This window comes from Cnephaeus nilssonii (assembly GCF_951640355.1).
Source record: "Cnephaeus nilssonii genome assembly, chromosome: 23".
Lineage (NCBI taxonomy): Eukaryota > Metazoa > Chordata > Mammalia > Chiroptera > Vespertilionidae > Cnephaeus > Cnephaeus nilssonii.
Window position 1 is genome coordinate 9,682,737 of NC_137094.1, and position 17,469 is coordinate 9,700,205.

The window sequence follows — 17,469 nt, forward strand, 5'->3', positions numbered from 1 at the left end:
ATATGTTAGAATAGATTCTTTTATTCAGTGTATGTGTATGTGGTATGTGTACGTGTGTGAGTGTGTGTGCGTGTGTGTGTGTGTGTGTGTGAAGGGTGATTCATTTGGCTGGAGCAAAAGTAGGTTTACAGTTGTTCATATGAAAAATAATACAATAATGAGCAAATAATAATACAAGAATAAACTGTGTGTTTTGTGTACTCATAATTGTAAGCCTACTTTTGCCCACCCCTGTACGATGTGAAAAGTGCCCAGACTTCTATCTCTCGTCTCCACTTGATATAGAGGAATGAACAACTGCTGTCTCACTTGAATTGGGAAACCATGTTAAATCTCCTTTTTAGTATTTTTGTTATTGCTAATTTTGAATTGAAAAGAGACGCACTTTAAACTTACGGCCATTTCTCAACAACAAAAGCCTACAAAAAAACACACAAAAGGATTCTACCCCAAACCTGATAAAATTGGTAATGGTTATCCAAACATTATCTCCCCCATTTATTTTACAGATATTTGTAGCTTTGGGGCAATCTGATAGAGGGAAGTCTAATATTTTCAAAGAGCTTCAGTCAGAAGGGAGTCATTCTAATTAAAATTGCGTTCCGTGTCTCACAAAAGGATTCACTGAAGGACACATTGAAATAAAGACACTCTTTCATGCTCTCAGCGATTTGTTCACAGGTTACTAAATAAAGAGAAGTAAAGCTGGGCAAACAGGGACAGGGACATCAAAGCTTCAATGTCATGGGATGTGCCCAGTGAGGATCAACCAAATAATGTCAAAAATTCACTCTACACACACACTGATATCAACTTCTTAAATGACATTGTCATGACTGGGATGATAGCTTATATTTTTTGATTTTCATTGTTTATGATCAGTTCTTTAGATTGAATGACAAAACAATGTGTACCTCGAAGTGATGCTATGAATTGTGGGTGTTGGCATATCGCTTGGAGTGTCTTCCATGGTGGTGACCTGGGTTCCATTGCTTTTCACACAGGCATATTTTGTGCAGACTTCGACCTGCAAATAGTAATTTAGAAAAGCGTGGATCCAATTATTTTCAAAATCCAGATTGTCAATGACTGAATCTCACCCACCTTCATGTCATATGAATCTCTTAACAGCCTGTCGGGGTTAATTAAATATTAATTTTTGGTGTTAATTGACTCCAGTGGGACAAGTCATGGAGTGCAAGAATAGAGTGCACAAGTGGGATCAGGACAATTGATTTAGTGACTTAAATGGTGATGTGTAGTCCCTCTTTCCAACCATTCGGAAAGAGCCAGACATATCGATCTATTCGGAGCCCAGGTAAGGGAGGGAAGATGCCTAGGGGACAGTTTGCAAGCATAATAGCCATCACTGTATACTGCTCTCACAGCTATAACCAGGTAGTATAATAATGGTACCTTCTGGAAGTCCTGACACTTTCCAACAAATGGCCTACATGTGAATGTCTAATGAAAAATAAAAAACACACAAGACCTAGAGAAGCCTTCCAATATGGCTGAGCTATTTTATATCCATTTGATCCAGATGCAATTGTATTTTTACCTTAATCCCAGGAGAAAATCATCATTTACTTTTTTAATTCTGACCCCCTCAGCTGAATAAAAACCGAGGAGGGTTTAAAATTTGGGTCTATCAAGCATTATTAAAACAAAAGAACACATTCAGCGAGAGGAGAGAGAATTGAATGTACAAAAGATTGAGACTGGAACATCCAAGAAATGACATCACTCTGTTCTCAATTCAAGGATAAACCAAAGAGGAACTAACTGTTCCTTTCCCAATGCTAATTGACTTCCATTCATTGATGCCATAGAGTATTTTGAGGTGATATCTAGTAGATATTTAAACACTACCAAGGCCGTCCAATTAAACCCCAAATCACCTAAAGGCAGAGAAACCGAAAATATACCTGCTGGTAATGAAATTAATGACAATAAAACTTCATACATATTAGGGAACATTTGACTCTGTGCATAATGAGGTAACTCAAAATCAACTCAACTGAATTTATTATGGAAATGATACGTGCCAAATATATGATGATGGGTACTTGCAGCAATAACTTCACTGAGTCCTCACAATTCCATTTTCATATGTTTGCAAACTGAGGGTCAGAGAAATCAGGGAATCTGACTGAGTTGGTAAGACAGGAGATACCGTATTTTCCGGTGTATAAGACAACTGGGCGTATAGAAGATTTTCCTGGGTTAAAAAGTCGTCTTATATGCCGGAAAATACGGTACCTCATTTGGGTTTTCATATACCCATCTCCTTGTCCTCTAAATATAAAGCATACTTTAAGTTCTAAACAACTTAGGGGTATTCAAATGAATCTCTCCAGAAGTTCTTAATTTTGACTTTGGAGAAATATGTCAGTATTTTTTCTCATTCTTACAAATGCTAAGATAACTCGGGTGAAGTCATGGAAATCATGGGGGAATTAGTAATAATAACTGTCACTGTCCTCATCACACTTTTTTCCATATTATCATCACTCTCTTCTCTCCAGGGACTCACCTGTTTGCCCACCGTGCACAGATTTAACCCCGATCAACTTCCCTCTTTTCTCTCTCCTTCCCTACCAAACACATCACCTGTAACCAAGATGGAAGGTATACACTTGGAGACACACTCCGACGTGTTTTATGTAACATACCCATGAGCTTAACGATCAACCAGCAATGTTCGCACCTGAATGTCATAGACAGTGAAGGGAGTCAGGCCTGGGAGGAGGAGGGACTCGGGCTCGTCCATCCCGGTCCTGTGGAGCCGGCTGTTTACATAGACGGAATATTCAGTGACGACGCCGTTCGGGCTGGAAGGCGACGACCAGATGACACGTACAGCTGTGCTGTTGACGATGACAACCTCTGGAGGAGGCATGCCCCGAGGCTCTGGAATTAAAGGGGAAAAATGGAATAAACTCCAGCTGTCTCTGCAAAAGCACTTATTAGAGCGCATGCAGATGAGTATTCGGGTTCCGCGAAGGGGGCGTTGCTTATCGGCTCTCCACTGATGAAGTTATCACAGGCCTATTATACTCTCAGTTAGAAACCGTGAGAATTGGTGGTAAAAGGCTTTCCACCACCGGCGTAGTGCTAATCTTCGATGCTCTGTGACCAGTGGGGTACGATGATAAATGATTCACCCATCTGCACCACTAACACATAGCTATTATTTGTCTCCTCTCCCATCCCTTCACTTCCTATCTCCCAGGAAGGGGTCGGGGGAGGCGGTGGGAGGAGAGAAGAAAATTCGCTCCTTAAGCAAAAAATAAAACTCAAATACATCGAGGCTGGTGGGACGTGAAAAATCATTTGCTGTGACTAGCTTGTAACTCAAGCAATATGAAGCGATAATGCAATATTGTCATTATGTAAATGATTTCGAATGTTGATTACCATAGGTAATGATGAAATCCAGCATTAGAAAAAAAAAATCTTGCTTGGCGTTAAATTACACAATTATTCGAGCGTGTCAGAAATAACTATGCGGAGACCTATTTTTATCTTAAGAACCCATCTTAACTGGTTGAAAAATTGTCCTTGTGATCCATTCTATTTTATAAACAAAAGGTGCCGACCTTTGCCTCCTCCGAGGGAAATGGGTTCCTCACTTAAAATGCTCTCCTAATGACCTGGAACACTTGCTTGGGAGGTAATGATATTATAATGTTTATAATGAGACTTTATAAAGCCAAAAAGATTAGAAAGACCATTCCGAACTCATTTCAGATGCACAAGTTGCTTTTCTCTGCGTCCTCCCCCTCGCTAGCTGGCTGCGGAGTGAGTCACAGGCAATTTTTCTCAGGGGCTGAACTTCCACCCACCATTTCTGGTGACTCAGGGAGGGCCCGCGCTGGGCTTGGCTGCCACGTTGAAAAGCATACTGTTCCTGAGAGCAAATCTTTGGGGGGGAAAAAAAAAGTCTCTAAATGTCACCATTTATTGATGGGAACTCGGCTCCAAACGAAGCATCCACGGAAAAGGACAGGAACAAACGGGGCTAATGTCCCATTATGAGAGCCCGGGGCTGCTGTCTCAATGGGACCGCTTATTGATCTGCCACTCGATGACAGCAAGCACTTAAGATTTTAGCCCCGACCCCCTTCCCTCCAACACCGGAAATTTTATAATGGAGGCATGACTGATCTCAGCCTCGGCAAGAATCAATCAATTTCACCCGCATCCCTGAAGCCCAGCGAGCATCCCTTGAAACCTGGACTCACCCCCATCGCGAGTGGTTGCGTACAGGACATCGCTGGTGATGCTGTGGACGCCGTTGAAGACAGAGATCAAAATCCGATACTCCGTGTTTGGACTTAAGTGGCCAATGACATGAGCGTTTACATCCGGGAGGATTTTCAGAGATTCATTTGAGGTAGCAGAACTCCAAAAAAGCGTATAATACTCAACGTCACCTTGTAGGTCTTGAAAAGCTGTTAACGATAAACACACAACACCTTCAACGTGGCTGACCTAAAAGGGCCTCAGGGGGAAAAAGACAGAATAAACACTATGATTTGCTACTCCTAGAATGGATGAAAGAAAGCATATGGAACCTTCCTTATGGCTGCAATTAAAAAATATTTTTATTGACTTCAGAAAGAAAGGGAGAGAGGGAAAGAGAGATAAAAACAATGATGAGAGAGAATCATTGATTGGCCGTCTCCTGCACACCCCCTACTGGGGATGGAGCCCACAACCCGGGCACGTGCCCTCACTGGGAAATGAACTGTTACCTCCTGGTTCATAGGTCAATGCTCAACCACTGAGCTATGCCAGCCGGGCAAGAGAACAATTATTAAGATTGCAAGAAGTAGGCGGCCCTTGTCCAGAGGCGTGACTAGTTAATATCCTTAGGAGAGTAGGCTGCATAGGGAGGAAAATGATTATGCAACGATCCTTCCCATCGCTGACCCGCCTCCACGAGTTAACCTTGGTGCCCACAAACAGTTACCTGAAACATGTCTACGGTGTGAGTGGGAATATCGGCAGATTGCATTACCTACCTCCCGAAGGTCAGAGGTGCGGATGAAGCAGGTAATGAAACCTCAGCGAGCTGCGTCAGATCTATTAGGCCTGTCAGTTTTTATAAGCAGGCTCTCCTCAGGCCTGCGGTTATAACACCAGGGGCCTACAGGTGGGAAATTCAGCAGCCGGACCCCAACAGAAGCGTCCAAATGTCAGCTGGGGCACGGGGTGCCTGCCTTTATGAGGAGGCACTTAAGATGGACCAGGAAGGGAAAGAACTAGAGAGGAAGAGGGAGGTGAGAGAAAATATATTCTACTGTACATGAGACTCCAGCTCCAGATAAAAACTGTGTATTTTTCCCAGGGGTGTCTCAGAGGGTGTCGTAAGTGTCAACTGACCGACATTCTCCCATTTAAATGGCTCAAGATCCCAATAGAAGGGACACGTAAGACCTTATAAACCTAGAAGGATAGTCTTTTGCAAAAATGGGTGTTTCTGGCACCGCAGATCAACATAACCGATGCTAATTTTAATTTACAATGAATGTTACCCGATACTGGTTTCAATTCACAACTGATATAACATTGGGGCAGATTCACACAGAGGTTCTGAAATGAAATAGAAAGTGTGTCTCCTCTTAGGCTTTAACAAAACCCAAGACTGGATCAGAATCCCAACGGGGAGTCATGTCACACCTTTCTGTATTAGAGTAGATGACAAGCCGAGTGGGTGCAGTTTTCTTGCGTTAAACATATAGTTGAATTGGGGCTTTGCAAGTCCGATATTTCTCAATATTTGGTAACATTCTAGCAAGTTTTGATTCAATTACTTGCCAGATTTGAACTAATGCTTTTAGGAATGATTATAATACATATATCTATGATATGATAGATACAGTATTGCTTTTTAAAATATATTTTTATTGATTTCAGAGAGGAAGGGAGGGAGAGATAGAAACATTAAAGATGAGAGAATCCTTGATCAGATGCTTCCTGCACACCCCCTACTGGGGACCGAGCCTACAACCCGGGCATGTGCTCTGACAAGGAATCGAACAGTGACCTCCTGGTTCATAGGTCGACACTCAACCACTGAGCCACACTGGCTGGGCATTTTTGTTATTTTCTGGTGGAGATAATGGATCACGGTGAATTAAAGGTCAGCTCTTAAATGCTCCTCGACTGACCAAGGAGATCTGAAATTTCAGCTACTGTAGTTTCTAAAGTTGCAGGGGAAGACTGGATCCATCTGCAAACTCTCCTAACGGCCTGCGCAGAGGTGATCCGAATGGGGCCAGGGTGGGCCCTGTGTCACTGAGCACATCCTGGCTGACGGCCAGGCTCCCTTTCCTGTCTCGGTCTGGAATCCCGCCCATGACCAGGCCTGAGGATGACACACTGGGAAAACTCACTCCCATTACCGCCACCCTGGGAACCGGCTCTCGCTAATACGGCACGAATGACGAGATGCGGGGCCGAGTTCTCTGCGGGGAAGTGCACATACAATGGGATGCTGTTCCCAGTGAACACCCGGGCATTGCCATCACAGCTGCTGGACACCACAGTCCAACCCAAAAGGGACAGCGCAAGGGAGAGAAGGCCCAGGAGGACGGAGGAGGAGGAGAGTCGGCCTCTGAGGAACAGCACAGGGACCTCAGCTTTTGCTGTGTTGGCTTTGGAACCTGTTCATTTCAAATTCACGGTGGTACCCACGTGTTAAGGGGAAGTAAACACACGGCGAGCAGCGTGCTTACTTGGTTTGTCCCACCGCACGTCCAGGGCCGAGTGGTTGAGGACAGTCACGGAGCCCCTGGCTCCTCTCTGCGGCAGGCCAGCCCACGTTGTCACCGTCGCTTCCTGGCTCGGCGTAAAACCCATGCTGTTGTGGACAAAAACTTTATACGCGTACGTGGTGAACCTGCAAGGTTTGTAGAAGAGACCCATATAAATTTCTCTTTCACAGGAAACAAAACACAATTTCCTTGTTCCTCACAAAATACAGGATTTTTCTGCACAAAATGCACAATTTTCTTTTTCCTCTTAACAATATAAATTATCTTTTTTTCTACGCAAAAAAACAATAAACAAAACATACACACACAAAAATCCTTATTTTTTGTAACTCTTGAGCCTTAACCAAAGTCTCAGGAAAATACTTCATTAGGACCACTAAGCACAGACGGCTAGTAAAACCCAGCGTGGCTTATCGTCTCCCCATCTCACTGTTTTGGGAAGTGATGAGGATTAAGACCCATTCAAGTTGCAGGTGCAAATCTGGCCAGTTTTCTATCTGCATTCCATCTAGAGTTTCACGCTCCCCTTTTGGGAAACTCATCCACTTTCAAATATCAGCATCTCTCCTCACCATCCTCTTCCTATACCTATGCTTCTTGCCCCACATCTCACTGGCAGAGAGATAAACCCTTAAATCAAACCCTAACTGGGAGGGAAGTGAGCAACATCCCCCAATGGCTGAGAGTCTGGCCACAGCGAGCCCTGTTCTGCCTTCGTGGGAAGACAGTAACTTGAGTTAACCCTGTGGAAACGGAATCTTGCTTTGTAGGCGGAGGAAGCCTGAGGCTGTGATGGGGACTTTCCAAGTCACACATTAAATGGATGAGTCAAGCCACCGATCCTTGACTGGAATTGAACCCGGGACCCATCAGTAAGAGGGCCGATGCTCTATCCACTGAGCCAAAGGCAACAGGGTTACTTAGGATTTTTAGCAAGTGATAAATAGTCTACATGACTAAGACATGTGAGAAGTAGTAATAATAGTATTTATTGACTATTTAATGTGTGTTAGAATGTTTCTACATGTACTAACTCATTAGTTCCTCACAATTACTAGAAAGTGCTATGATGAGACCTATTTTGAAAAGGAGGAAAGTGAGGCCCAAGGAGTTAAATCATTTGTTTAAGTCATCAAGGTAGTAGGCGGGGGAGTACAAATTCAAACCTGGACAGTCAGATCCCAGAGCCTGCTCTTCTAATCATCATAGCGATGACAGCAGTAATGCCAATCGTTGATAACCTGATCTGTCCCATCTTGGCATATCACAGGAGTTAAACTTGAGGTATTTTTCTAGTGGAGGGGATAGATTTTTACTTACACATAAACAGTCTCGCCAAATTTCCCATGTCACCACTAGTAGGAATTGGAAGGATGGGGAGTTGGGGTTAAGAGGGTATTAAGTCTGTGACAATCGAATGAAACGAAGCTAATGGCTCACATGGGAATTGAACCCGCGACCTCGGCTTCATTAGCTCTCCCCCTGAGTAAAACACTTTTAATTGTGTTTTACTCCACAACTTGGCTTAAAAGAAATGTAGCTAGGGTCAGGGTGCCTAATCTCCTACAAAATTTGAATTTTTCTTCTATATATCTGATATTATATATTAAGTAATCTTTATGACTTTAAAGTGAGTCATTTTTTGGCTCTTTTCTATAAGTGAAATTAACGGCACCAGATGGCACTAAATAAGTGAATTGTAAATAAATTTTGTAAGTCCTTATTTCTTCCAGTGATACATGAAGCTATTTCATTATAATTTCGGAATGGTGAAATGCACAATTTATGCCTGCGTGAAAGAAATGTAGGTCACATAGATATGTGTAATTACAATGCCCGTTTTCAAAGTGATATTATAATTTTAGAGATAGCTTTAGAGCTTCTCTGCTTCAAATAATAAAATTAGCTGCCACACTTCACAGATAAGAAAACTGAGGCCTTTTGAAGGAAAGTGGCTTTGCCTAAGAGTACACAACTAGTTAAGATGACTAAGGGAGTCTCCAGTTTCCTCGTTTCTAATATTAAGTTCTCACCACTACCCATGTTTTATTTAAATGAGAAATCAGTAGGCATTTTACTTGATGTCATACATTTGTCTTTTGCATTTTCTTTAACTTTCCTGGTGAAGTTAAAATTTAAGGAAATAGGATCTTGAAATCTCTTAGATAAAATACTTCCTTACACTGTTTTCATTGTACCTAAAACCTAATCTTTATGCAAGTATACAGACCTATGACTCTGTATCTCAGTTTATATATATTTCACTTTACATTTAAAAAGAATGTGTTAGTGTGCTTACAGTGTTTTTAAAATAACTTCAGGTATATTGGTTTTTGAGATGGATTTAGATGTTATTATTAGCATACTAGAGGCCTGGTGCACGAATTTTATGCACTCGGGTGGGGAGGTCCCTCAACCTGGCCTGTGCTCTCTCACAGTGTGGGACCCCTCGGGGAATGTCCACCTGCCAGCTTAGGTCCAATCCCCCTGGGTCTAAGCTGGCAGGCAACCCTCTCGCAGTCCGGGACCCCTCACTCCTTACCGCCCGCCTGCAGCTGCGCTTGCCAGCCATGAGCCCAGCTTCAGTGCTCCCCCTGTGGGAGCGCAGTGACCACCAGGGGGCAGCTCCTGTGTTGAGCATCTGCCCCCTGGTGGTCAGTGCACATCATAGCAACCGGTCGTTCTGCCGTTCGGTCGATTTGCATATTAGAATTTTATTATATAGGATGGAACATTCACTTAGCTAATAAATACTTTTCAAAGAAAAATGCTTCACATACTCATGCAAAACTTAAGTATATCAATTTCTTTTCAAAATATTGTGTTCCCTACATTTGTCTTAAAAAAATATACCATTTCAAACCCTATAGGAAACAGTTTTTTGACATCTGAGCAGTGAACTAATACTTATATTGGATTTATACTGTAACTAGTAAAACCAATTGTTTGAAGGTCAATTTAGAAATTCCGGACTCTCATAGGAGTTATTCCCTAAATGATTAATTTGTTGAGACCATCCTCAAGCCCCTCCCTTTACCAACACACAGAAAATGGTAAACTTGTTGCATTATAAACATGACTATGGCGTTTTTCCTTGTAAAACATAATATATACTAAAATCTTATTTCTAGAACCACACTCCTCTCAAGGTTCAGTTGTTATTATTCTAGCGAAGTAGAAAAACAGGTTCAGTTTAGATGATGGTTTTTAATCTGTTTACTTACTGAGTAGATAATTTAGATAAAGGAATGAATGGATGGATATTTCAGCTGATTCAATCCAGGAAGAGAGAGGGCGGGGAAGCCCAATAGGAAACTTCTAGTTCAAGACCCAAAGGATGATCACTCAGCCAGGGAGATGACAGCAATGGGAGCAGCTGGGAGTAAGGGGTGCATGTGAGCTGTGCCAGGAGAAATGCTAATGTGGACCGAGCACAGAGGCCAGGTGAGGAGGCGGTGGGACACCAGGCCGGTGCTCTAAACAGTATTCAAGTAGAATTACTCAGTGCTGAGTCTACAGAAGTAACCTCATAGAAAACGTGTCTGCAACGTTTTCTTAAAGGAATACCTGTGGTGCTTTAAAATTTAATGATGTTGCTTGGACTCATGAAGGGGTAGAAATCATCTAGTCCCATTGGATCTCCTCATTTCATAGACAACAAAAGGGAAGCCAGAGAAGTAAGGGACTTGCCTAAGGTCACCAAGCCAGTTCTCTCACAGGATGGAACAGCACCCACGTCTCCCCACTCATCTGTGCAATCCCCTTCTGACATCACCTGCTGGCTACTCATTTCTCCCAACTCTAGACTGAATTCTTTCAAGTGCCCAGCTTGTTAACTAAATAATTTCTGTGGACTGTAGTAATGATGTATAACAATTATTCTCCAGAAATAGCACACAGCTGACGAGTGCCCACTGTTACCCCAGTTTCATATATGTTCAAGATTGCCAAGTTCCTCTTAATCTTAGGTTTTCATGTCTTGCTGGAGCTGTGACAGAGGCAGTAAGTTACCCCAAGTTCGAGTTCAAAAGGCTCATTTTAAGACACAAACGTGAAGCAGGCTGTCTGTTTCAGCCCTATGACTAACGGGGCAGATAACGACCAAACGCGTTTCACTGCGTAACTGATAACATGCGCACACAGTGAAGACGCGACGATACTTAACTATTCAACATGCTCCGAGCTCAATGCTAGCACTTGTTTTCATAGTTTTGTAATCTCACCTGCTAAGACCCTTATCTTCATAAAACCGCTGGGTTCCTGAGTAAATATTGTGCCACAGATTTAAATCTTCTGGGGGATTTGATGCAAGTGGCTGCTGGATTTTACGTCTCAGAAGCTCATATCTAAAGCAAAAGACAAGCAGAAACATTGGGATTATCTCAACTCATGTTATTGCCAAAATTCAGGTGTTTTGTAGGATGAGTATGTGATGTGTGTATGTAAATGTAAAGAACACATCTTCATTTATGATTACAGTGGTGTTTTTTGAAATTATTTTTTCCTGACTCGAGTTTCCAATAGTCAATTATTTTGAAACCGTCAACTACATTCGCACTTTTCTGCTATCAGTGAGAATGGTCACATTTTAGATTTCTTGCATGTCGGGTTTGCCAAGACTTTCTTGCCAGTTTCACACAAAGTAGAAATACAAAATGCTTATAAAGTTAATGATTTTCTAAGACTTCAACCGTCGTTACTTTATAAAGTGATAATATTATCAACTCCACAATCTTGGCTAAGGGTCAAGCCACTTCAGAACTACTCTTTTCTTTCTTCTTATCTGTGCCCCTGACCACATTCTCTATAGGTTTCCAGGTAGTAACAACATACCAAAGAATTATGTGCTGGCTATGGGATTTTGAGACACATTTGTGTAAATGTATCCTTTAGAACATGCATCAAGTTTTCCTGACATATAATAAAAATACACTTAGAAAAATCAAGGGAAGGATTATGTCAAGAATCATTGGAGAATAATGGTTGTTGTTTCAAGGGTTTTTAGTTCCTCACAAAATTAGAATATAGTCCAGCCTGTGTGGCTCAGTGGTTGAGCATCAATCCATGAACCAAGAGGTTGCTGGTTCAATTCTCAGTCAAGGCACATGCCCGGGTTGCAGGCTCGATCCCCAGTAGGAAGCGTTGAGGCAGCAGATTGATGTTTCTCTCTCATCAATCTTTCTATCTCTCTATCCTTCTCCACTCTTCTCTCTTCAAATCAATAAAAACATATTTAAAAATTAGTATATTTCTACTTTGATGAACTTGTATGGTTCTGTCTAAGTCAGGATACATAATATGCAATTGTATGAGATTTATGAGTGGGGGATAGCCAATAAGGAATTGATTCTATGTTCATACATGAGTTACAGCCTCCTTCCTTCCTTCCTGGAGAGATGAGCCCACAGCAAAATCCAAAGCACAGTCCCTTTTTCTTACCTCAAATCAGGTCCATTTGGCCTGGATGGGGGCTGCCAAGAAACCCCAGCATACGATTCCCCGAGTGGGGCCACGGACAGCGGCTGAACACCTTGAGGTGGGGAGGGGTGAGTTGTCACGTGGGTAGGAGAACTCTCTGTGCATCCTCCTAGATGCCCACGCCCCCCTGAGCAAGCCACGATGCTGACCGAGTAATCAGTGAAAGGAGTCAGACCAGTGATGACGTGGCTTAACGCGGCAGGAGTGACATTCATTATTGTGACGTGAGGGTCGGGCATACGGATCTCATAGCTAAGCACGTCTCCGTTCTGGATGAGCGGGGGCTTCCACGTGACCTGGAGGAGAAGATAAATAGAATCAGTGTGACGACACAGGAACAGAGCAACTGAAGTTCACCAGGCCTGGAATGTCGCTCTGTCTGGTTTTCAGTGAAGTTGCTTGTTAAATGCCTACTTTAAAAAATATATATATTTTTATTGATTTCAGAGAGGAAGGGAGAGAGAAAGATAGAAACATCAATGATGAGAGAGTCATTGATTGGCTGCTTCCTGCACACCCCCTATTGGGAATCAAGCCACAATCTGGACATGTGCCCTAATCTTGAACTGTGAATCGAACCGCGACCTCCTGATCAACATTCAACCACTGAGCCATGCCAGTCGGGTGCAAATGCCTATATTTGCATGAGACGGAGGTGAGGGTTTGGCAATTAGCGATCTCCAGAAACTAAGGAAAATGCCATTCCCTGGGTTTGGCTATCCGTCTTGATACTTTCTAGGACCGTCAGACCAGTACACACCTTGGTGATTCATCGCCCAGTGGGGGACCTGGAGCACACAGAGCACACACGGAGACAGTTCACACATCCACGCGCATCCGCGGGGCAGCGAGCAGCAGGGGCTGATCGTTTTCCTGTTTATAACTCAATTACACGAGACGTCAGAACCCCTTGCTTCGCATCATGAGTGTGCACTCTAAAAGTGTAACTACGTTTACTTTATTTTTGGATGGTGATGGGGGGGATCATTATTTGCATTTTCTGAGGATGCACACTTGGGTTCCTATATTTCACTTGTGCATAATGTAGAAAGTAAAAAACACCCCCTATTCGCAAAGATAAGAGATGCACAGAGAGCTTTGACAAAGGCGAGCAAAGGATGACTGTTTAACTCATGGACTTGAGCATCAGACGAAACAACAACGTTCGATAATGGAATCCCATGTGCAATGGTCCTCTCCTCTTCTGGCTAAATTCTGCAGGGGCATATTGGCAACACATTTGTGCTCTTGGAGGAAAAAGACCCTGGAAAAAAGTGCACAGGCCATGAAAAACATCACTTACGCATATGCCACCCTCGTTCATCTCTTATTGTTGCCTCTCGATGTCCCTGACATTTTAGAGTATATCTTTCAGCTCCTAAATAGACTATAAGCTTCCTGAGAGCAGGTCCAAGTTTGCTACCCATGTACTGCCATGCCCGCAGAGTTCAGTAAGTAACTGTGATCATGGCTGATTGAAATATTTATTTTGCCTTAGCATGCAAATATTTAAAAAATTTAAAAGACACATTTCTGCAAATGGGTATATGAATTTTCTACATTTGTAATCTCATACAAAATCAAAGTCAGAAGGGAGTAATAAAAAAATAAGAATAGCCCAGCTGGCGTGGCTCAGTGGTTGAGCATTGACATATGAACCAGGAGGTCACGGTTCAATTCCCTGTCAGGGCACATGCCAGGGTTGCAGGCTTGAGCCCCAGTAGGAGGCATGCGTAAGGCAGGCAATCAATGATTCTCTCATCACTGATGTTTCTCTCTCTCTTTCTTCCTCTTTAAAATCAATTTAAAATATTTTAACAAAAAAATAGGTGAGAATGATGATTAAGACTCAATTCCTTTTACGTTGGTTCAAGTACACCCCTTCACAAAGCCGTGCCTGGACACGATCCTGGTGACACCACGTTTCCTGGTGGCAGCCTGAGAGACTCAGCTCGCTGGCCAGGCTGATCTGTCTCTCGAGTGGGCGGAGAAGCCGTGGGTATTGTTTCATTCCTGGATGAGGTCACAAAATCGAAGAAGAGGGAATTTAAAAGAAAAAGGATAAAAAAGCCAGGCAACTTGCTTTGGAGACTTTTTGATTATCACTGATGAATGAATGAAACAGAATTGTGCACTAAGCCATCCTTCTTCTGAAAGTATTTGTTCTTTTTCCAGCCTGCCTATGAAATATCTGTTGGAGAGAATCCAGAATGATGCCCATCACACAGCTCTGCCTTTGTATAGGGGACGTGATGACATCACGTCATATTGATGAGGCCTGCTACCCGAGTTCTGCATAAGTCCCCAGGAACAAGACAAACAGTCATATCCCGAATGATTAACAATTCCAGGCTTGTTGGGGGTTTTTCTTTTTACTTTGAGTGAAGAACAATTCTTAAGATTGCCCAATTCGTGTAATAAACACTGTATGCCTATCATGGACTTCCAAAAAACTTCCTTCTGGTGTTTTACCCACAGAACTCGACACACTTTTGATCTTCCTATCAAAACAGGTGTTGCTTTGAACAGTCTCATATGGCAACCAAGCCATAAAGGCTTTTAAACATAGCATCGAGCGTGTAGGCTAAATCAAATGTCTTCCACAGTTTCCCCTGTTGAGCGTCACCCAGGGTTTACTGTGGGTGGGGGAGCGCGCACGCGGGCACCACGTAGATCCAAGTCATAATTTCAACAGATGAACTTTGCTGTTATGCAAATGTCCTTTGTGTTGTGCTCTGGTGAGCAAGCTACTGTACCGATGCTTTTGGCAGGAGGACAAGCCCGGAGCCATGGAAGCATGTGTGTATTTACACAAAAGAGGCGTCGAAGCTACACAACTCCCTCCTGTTTGGTTACACTAATTTCCCTTGAATGAAGTTTGTATGCCAGCCAAGACAATGGCAGTTAGCCCGTCCTCTGGAGCGGTCCCCGGAGGACGAGGGGAATAACGGAACGCTTTCTAGATCGCCCAGTAATGCCCGATTTTAATTCCTTTCCCCATCATTTTGATTCTTTGATCATTAAGAAAATATATCAGAATTTGGGTCATGGGGACTTCGGTTAATATGCTAATCCAGGTCTCCGTGTTTCCCCAGCCCCTCTCATTCTCTGCTCTATTTAAATCTGACGTGGTGGTTAAGCTAAGCATCCCATCGTGGTATTCAAAGTATTTCAGGTGTGCGAGGGCCAATGCAAGCATCGCCGCGAGGTAATTACGGGGACACAGGGAGAAATGAAAAACTGACATCGCATTCAAGAGCGTTTGGGCAAGGGCCAAAACCCAGTTTCTCCGGCGAGTGCGTAAAACCACCACTGTGTGCGTTTTGTCAGCAGGTGGCTCTGTTCAACACAGAGTCCATCCTGGGTCGATGCCTACGTCTGCAGACAGAACACTCAGTATCTTACCTCGGCTGCCTCGGGTCCGAGCACCCGCACTGTGGGGGGCTGCACCCCGGCGGGCCTGGAGGGTCTCGTGGTCACCTCCGCCCAGGCGCTGCAGTTCGTGCCCCCACCAAGAGTGCTCATCAGAACCCGGTATTCGTACTTCGTCCACGGGCTGAGGGCGGAAGTCTTGTCCATGTACCGCGTGGAACCGTTTCCCGGGAGGGTCACCAAGGCAGTGACTTCTTCCTCCCCTTGGACCCTCCTCTCGAGGGTGACGTTCTCCACCAAGCCGTTGGGGCGGGCAGGGGGTTGCCATGACAGGATCACAGATGTCGGGGTATCAGAGAACAACTCGGGGCGTGGGATGCCTTCCGGGGCGGCTGGGGGTGTCCAGACAGTCCGGGACGGCGGGGAGAGGGCGCAGCCCTTGGCGGTGCAGGCTTCCACCTGGAAGGCGTAGGCGGTGTGCGGGCGCAGGCGGGCCACGGTGCGGGTCGTGGCGTTCCCAGGCGCTCTCAGGAGGAGCTGGCCGCGCTGGTACAGGTTGTAGTGCGTAAGGACCCCGTTGGGCTTTAAAGGGCGCTGCCAGGTGACCAACATCGCTCTCGAGTCCACAGCCAGGAGGATCGGGGGGTCCACAGGTCCGGGGCCTACAGGGTTGAATGAAACCCAAAAAGTGATACTGCTTGGAAACACCCCCCATCTCCTGAAAACAGAGCTAGAAGGAGCACTAGCACTCCCACAGGGGCATGGAATAGAACACTCGGGAAAAGCCAAGGAGTCAAGACAAGGACCGGGACGGCTTTGCTCACCAACGTGCAAGAAGGACTTGCTGAGCAGCACTGAGCTAAACTGTCCTTTTCCTTTCTAAAATGGCTTTCTCCAAATCGTGCCTTTTTCTTCAAAGTTCATGTGAGAAATAGCCTGAGGACTTTTTTTTGGAAATCAAGGCTTTAAAGGAGAAATAGATAGGAGGGCAGTTGTAGGCCAAGTTCTAGCTTCTGCCACGTTTTTTTTTTCCTCAAGAACGCCCGTAACTAATTATAATCGATAGCACTATCCTAACAAACTCGCCGTTTACAGCCCAGTAACCCCCTCCCCCCAGTCCCCTCCCCACCCCACGCCTCTCACTCCATAGTCCACGTTACGCCCAGCTCTGTTTATCATTCTCGGCCGTGTTTGGCAATTTATCTACTCCCTGTTAATATTACAGGTGATTTTTTACTGCGGCGGTGACAGAAGCTGCCGATGGAGCTCTTTCACCTCCTGATAAATAAACAATGCACAGAGCTGACCTTTGGGGGAACCGGTTTTACGCGCGCCCCACTCAGCATTCTAACTGATTCAATTATCAGAAAGGTTCAGGAGGCCCCGTGAATACTGAAGAAGGCCCGCCATATGCCCGCGAGGAGCCGCCGAACGCGGAGTACCCTGCAGCCCTCCAGAGAGATCCCCTAATTGTAAATAATTTCGCTGCGCGCCACCATCAAGTCACCTTGAATGCAAGCCCCTCAGCCCGCGGAGGCAAAGTGTTATTTAAGCTTTACTGGGCTGCGTTAAATTCTGCCATGTGAAGGGCTGTTAAGTTTTTCAATTGAAATTTCATTTAAAATGCAGGTGCTTTTTATTATACGGAGGCTTTACTGCTCTCTAGGTACAAGCAAGAACACGGTGCAATAACACAAATCTGCTCAATCACTGATCAGTAACAGCTGTAATTCCGGAACATTTAGCATTCTTATAAACCACGGCCCGAGATCTATCAGTTGCTACAGCAGATCAAGAATACACCTGATTCCCCTTTTTCTGCCCACAGCGATGT

General features: G+C 44.2%; 1 protein-coding gene across 1 annotated transcript in view; it reads right to left on the minus strand.

Moving 5' to 3' along the window:
* Positions 1-17,469, minus strand: part of USH2A (usherin) — a gene marked incomplete at its 5' end in the record, with an annotated part of 397,572 nt that overhangs the window by 107,146 nt on the left and 272,957 nt on the right. Inside the window, 7 exons of the mRNA XM_079763761.1 lie at positions 915-1,027; positions 2,711-2,913; positions 4,248-4,457; positions 6,747-6,910; positions 11,009-11,131; positions 12,225-12,559; positions 15,669-16,297. Of these exons, the coding sequence (XP_079619887.1) occupies positions 915-1,027; positions 2,711-2,913; positions 4,248-4,457; positions 6,747-6,910; positions 11,009-11,131; positions 12,225-12,559; positions 15,669-16,297 (1,777 nt within the window). The remainder of the gene's footprint in view (positions 1-914; positions 1,028-2,710; positions 2,914-4,247; positions 4,458-6,746; positions 6,911-11,008; positions 11,132-12,224; positions 12,560-15,668; positions 16,298-17,469) is intronic.